The sequence below is a fragment of the Macrobrachium nipponense genome, chromosome 7, assembly GCF_015104395.2.
Source record: "Macrobrachium nipponense isolate FS-2020 chromosome 7, ASM1510439v2, whole genome shotgun sequence".
NCBI lineage: Eukaryota > Metazoa > Arthropoda > Malacostraca > Decapoda > Palaemonidae > Macrobrachium > Macrobrachium nipponense.
The window spans coordinates 73572514-73577425 of NC_061109.1; the positions used below are offsets into that span (position 1 = coordinate 73572514).

The following is a 4912-nucleotide window of genomic DNA, read 5'->3' on the forward strand; positions in this document are numbered from 1 at the left end:
TTTGCTGGGACGGGGGGCGAGGCCCGCCACGGGTCGTGGGAAGGGCAGGCGAGGTTTGCCATGTGTCTGGGGATGGGTGGGCAGGGCCTGCCACGTGTCCGGGGACGGAAGGGCGGGCCCGCCACGGGTCCCGGGACCGGCAGGCAGGAACTGCCATGGGTACTGGGATGGGCGGGCTAGGTCCGCCACGTGTCCAAGGATAGGCGGGCGAGGTCTGGCAAGTGTCCTAGGACGGGTGGATGAGGTCCGCCACATGTCCCGAGACGGGCAGGCGAGGTCCACCACTGGTCCTGGGACGGGCAGGCAAGGCCTGCTACATGTCCCAGGACAGGCGGGCAAGGTCAGCCACGTGTCCCAGGACAGGAGGGCAAGGCCTGCCACACGTCCGGGGAACGGTGGGCGAGGTCTGGCAAGTGTCCCAGGATGGGTGGATGAGGTCCGCCACATTTCCAGTGACGGGTGGGTGAGGCATGCCACGTGTCCCGGGACGGGCGGGTGAGGCCCGCCATGGGTTCCGGGACGGGCAGGTGAGGCCCGCTACGTGTCCCGGGACAGGCGGGCAAGGCCTGCCACAGGTCCCAGGATGGGCGGGCGAGGTCTGCCACGGGTCCCGGGACGGGTGGGCATGGCCTGCCACATGTCCCGGGACATGCGGGCGAGGTACGCCACGTGTCCTGGGACTAGCGGGCAAGGCCTGCCACATGTCCTGGGATGGGCGGGCGAGGTCTGCTACGGGTCCCGGGACAGGCGGGCAAGGCCGGCCACATATCCCAGGACGGGCAGGCGAGGTCTGCTACGTGTCCTGGGACAGGTGGGCGAGGTCCGCCACGGTTCCCGGGACAGGCGGGCAAGGCCTGCCACATGTCCCAGGACAGGCAGGCGAGGTCCGCTACGTGTCGCAGGATGGGCTAGCGAGGTTTTGCCACGTGTCCCGGGATGAGCGGGGAAGGCCTGCCACATGTTCCGGGACAGGCGGGTGAGGTCCACCACGGGTTTCAGGACAGGTGGGCGAGGTCTGGCAAGTGTCCCAGGACGGGTGGATGAGGTCCGCCACATGTCCCGGGACGGGCGGGCGAGGTCCGCCACTGGTCCCAGGATGGGCGGGTGAGGTCCGCCATGGGTCTTGGGACAGGTGGGCAAGGCCTGCCACATGTCCCGGGATGGGTGGGTAAGGTCCACCACGTTTCCCAGGACGGACGGGCAAGGTCTGCCACATGTCCCGGGATGGGCGGGCAAGGTCCGCCATATGTCCCGGGACGGGTGGGTGGCCCGCCAAATGTCTCCTGGATGGGCGGGTGAGGTCCGCCATGTATCCCAGGACTGGCGGGAGACTGCGTCGGGTAGCCACGGCTGGGGCCTCCACTGTTTGGCAAGCGGGTCAGGCTGCCAGGCCCAGCCCCTGGCAGTGAGGCGACTGTGCCTGGCTACCAGGGCTGGGACCCCCAACGGTTAGACGACTGGGTCAGGCCGCCAGGCCTGGGGTATCCGGCAGGGGGTAGGAGACCAGGTCAGGCTGCCATGGGTGGGGCTCCCGTCGGGGAGGTGAATGGGTCTCGCTGCCAGTGGTGGTACCTCAGTGGAAAGTTACTTAGGATTTATATATATATATATATATATATATATATATATATATATATATATATATATATATATATATATATATATATATATATATATAATATATATATATATATATATATATATATATGATTTTTAGATCTGACTCTGCAATACCATCTCAACACGTGACTCTCTCATCACTTCTGTAGTCTTTACTAAGCCTTCCCTTCATCTTATTTCATCATTTTTCCAATCTCTCAAGTGGCAATATTCCCATAATCTACTCAGCATTCACATCTTTGTTCTCTCGAGCTGTTAGACGCAATTTAATGGTTAGTAACCAGAAGTTCCCCTTTAATTATCATTTCCAAAGCGACATTCTGCAGAGTTCGGAAAAGATTGTTAAAAACCCTATTAGGAAAATAAAAATGCTAAAATAGAATAAGAGTGAGAGACAGAGAGACACATCGTCCCAGAAACTGCTGGTGTCGCCAGCAATTCAATATAATATTTTTGGGGGCGACTGCAGGTTTCTATTGAGTTAAGCCGCTCCGCACATTTCATATTAAAGTCACTTAAATATTGCATCTCCAACATAACGTTATGTTATGAGTTACGTGAGAGGAAATTTTAAACGTTTCTCGCCGGTGGGGGTGGGTGAGGTTCAGGTGAGGATGCGGGGGTGGGGTGAGGGTGGGTTGGGTGAAGTGCTGTGTGATTAGTTTTTCTTTGTTTCGTGTTTGCTGTCGTTTCTTTCTTCTGGTTTTGAGTCTGTTTGTTGGCTTGTTTTGTGTTTGATTTTTAATTTTTATTTAGGGGGCAAACGCTGTGGTTTCAGGGGAGAGGTACTTGTTTTTCTGTCTATGTGTTTGCCTACATTATTATTATTATTATTATTATTATTATTATTATTATTATTATTATTATTATTATTATTATTATTGTTGTCGCAGAAATCCGCAGTGGGGAAGTGTACATGTATAGTCAAAGTATAAACAAAACGCTTCGTATATATTTTTATATACATTTACACCTACACCATTATGGATTTTTTCTCCATTATTATTATTATTATTATTATTATTATTATTATTATTATTATTATTATTATTATTATTATTATTATTCATAAGATAACCCCCCATTCACAGAGAACAAACTTACAGTTATATATTGGTTGCGTTTATTTATTCCTGCCTTTGTATGCTTGAAGTCATTTAGGCTTTTTCATCGTACTTTTAATGTATATTACCCATTTTCTAAACCAGTAAATTACAATTTTTTTCGCCTTCTATTGAGGCATTGTTGAGGCACAAATGAAATACAGTTAGAAAGAAGGTTACAAGGTAAACACATAGATCAAGAATACCAGATGGTTAATTGTCAAAAAGGTAAATATCAGAAATATAATCAGGGATGATCAGAAATCACGCGGTCTCAAACTAAAACCATAGATTTAACCATAAGAGAAACGAAAGCTTAGCCATGCAATTTCCAAAAAAACATGTATAAAACTGAATATATTAATTTTGTTGCTTATCTTTTCGACAACTTTTTTTTTTAATTAAGAAGGCATCGAGTTTAAACAAATTGAGACTTAATTTAGAACCCTTCCATTATGTGACTCGTTAAAACAAGATTCAACGATATTCCTTTCAACACTGTCGCTACACGGGACGAAGGTCCTTGCTTGACGCCAGTTAATAGGGTGATCTAAAGCTCTTATACGTGCGAATAATGCATTCGATATTTGGCCAGTTTTCACAGAATATTGGTGTCGTTTGATTCGTGATTCGTTGTGAAAGTGGTTTTCCTGTTTGTTCGTAATAAATTTTTTCAGTTTTTAGAAGGAATTTCACATATGAAACCAGAAAAATCTTGAGAAGAATATTATATTGCTAAACTCTTAGCGTTAATATTACTGAAAACAACATTTATGTTGAAAATCCTTAAAATTCTCGGAATTTTTAAAAACCTTTCGTCATACGGCAATTTGAAAATGTTACGCTTACTTAATTCAAGTTTGTCATCAGTTAAATAAAACGTTTTCCTTGCTCTTTGGTTGTAGTTTGTGACCGTGTGATTTCGGGTCATCCTGGATTATCTCTTTGAATTTTTCCCTTTTGACAATTAACCATCTGGTATTGTTGATGTTTGTGTTTACCTTGTAACCTTCTACCCAGTTGTATTTCGTTTGTGCCTCACAATGCCTCAATAATACTTTAAAGCTCTCCGTACGGAATTTCTGCCAATCATTTTCTTGCGGTATTCGCTTATAATTATAGTATAATGAAATCACTGCATCTGCAGTGAGTTTTTAAGCATTTATGTATTTATGTATATATGTATATATATATATATATATATATATTATATATATATATATATATATATATTGTGTGTATGTGTATGTGTGTGGTGCACACGCGTATATATATATATATATATATATATATATATATATATATATATATATATATATATATATATATATGACTGGTAAAAATGTTCTGTTACAACAGAATTCCATCTAATAAAAGGACCCATAAAAACCCCAAAATATAGAGAGAAAAGTACTATATTTCAGAGACTGCTGTCTCTCTCTTTAGGTATATGAATGAGAAAAGTTTACAGAAAAGGTGCTATTTATACCAAGAGATCCATCCACAGGTAAGCCAATTTAGGTCACCCCTGCTGATAATCTTCCTTTAATCTTCTTAATCGTTGGTTGAATGAAAACCTTGTCGATCGTATCTGAAATCCATGCTCCTTTTGAGATGTTCATTACCTGCCTCTCTTTTATTAAGGCCAATTCCATCATTTGACTCTTGTACCGGCAGTTGCTGCTATAAATTATACGTGACAAATTCCAGTTTATTCTATGGTTATGTTCATTTATATGGTTGAAAATAGCTGAGTTCTGTTGTCCATACCTAACTGTCCGTTTGTGTTGTATTAATCTTCTGTAAACTTTTTTCATTCATACACCTGAAGAGAGAGACAGCAGTCTTTGAAATAGTACTTTTCTATATATTTTGGCGTTTTTATGGGCCTCTTTTATTAGATATTATATATATTATATATAATATATATATATATATATAATATATATATATATATATATATATATATATATATATATATATATATATATATATATATATAAATATATATATTATATATATATATATATGTATGCATATATATTTTATATAAGACAGGTAGTGAAATACTGATCAATTTTTATGTCATGTGATTATACGGTTACTTCTGCCGTTATCGACGTATTCTTTTGCTGCACTATTCCATCGACTTGGTAAAAGAGAGCATATACATACATAGCTCATTCGAG

General features: G+C 42.8%; 1 protein-coding gene across 1 annotated transcript; it reads right to left on the bottom strand.

The window, feature by feature from the left end:
- Positions 1-313: 313 nt before the first annotated feature.
- On the bottom strand, positions 314-703 carry LOC135217624 (collagen alpha-1(III) chain-like). Its single transcript, XM_064253589.1, has one exon. The coding sequence runs from the start codon at positions 701-703 to the stop codon at positions 314-316; it is 390 nt and encodes a 129-aa protein (XP_064109659.1).
- Between the last annotated feature and the right edge of the window lie 4209 nt (positions 704-4912).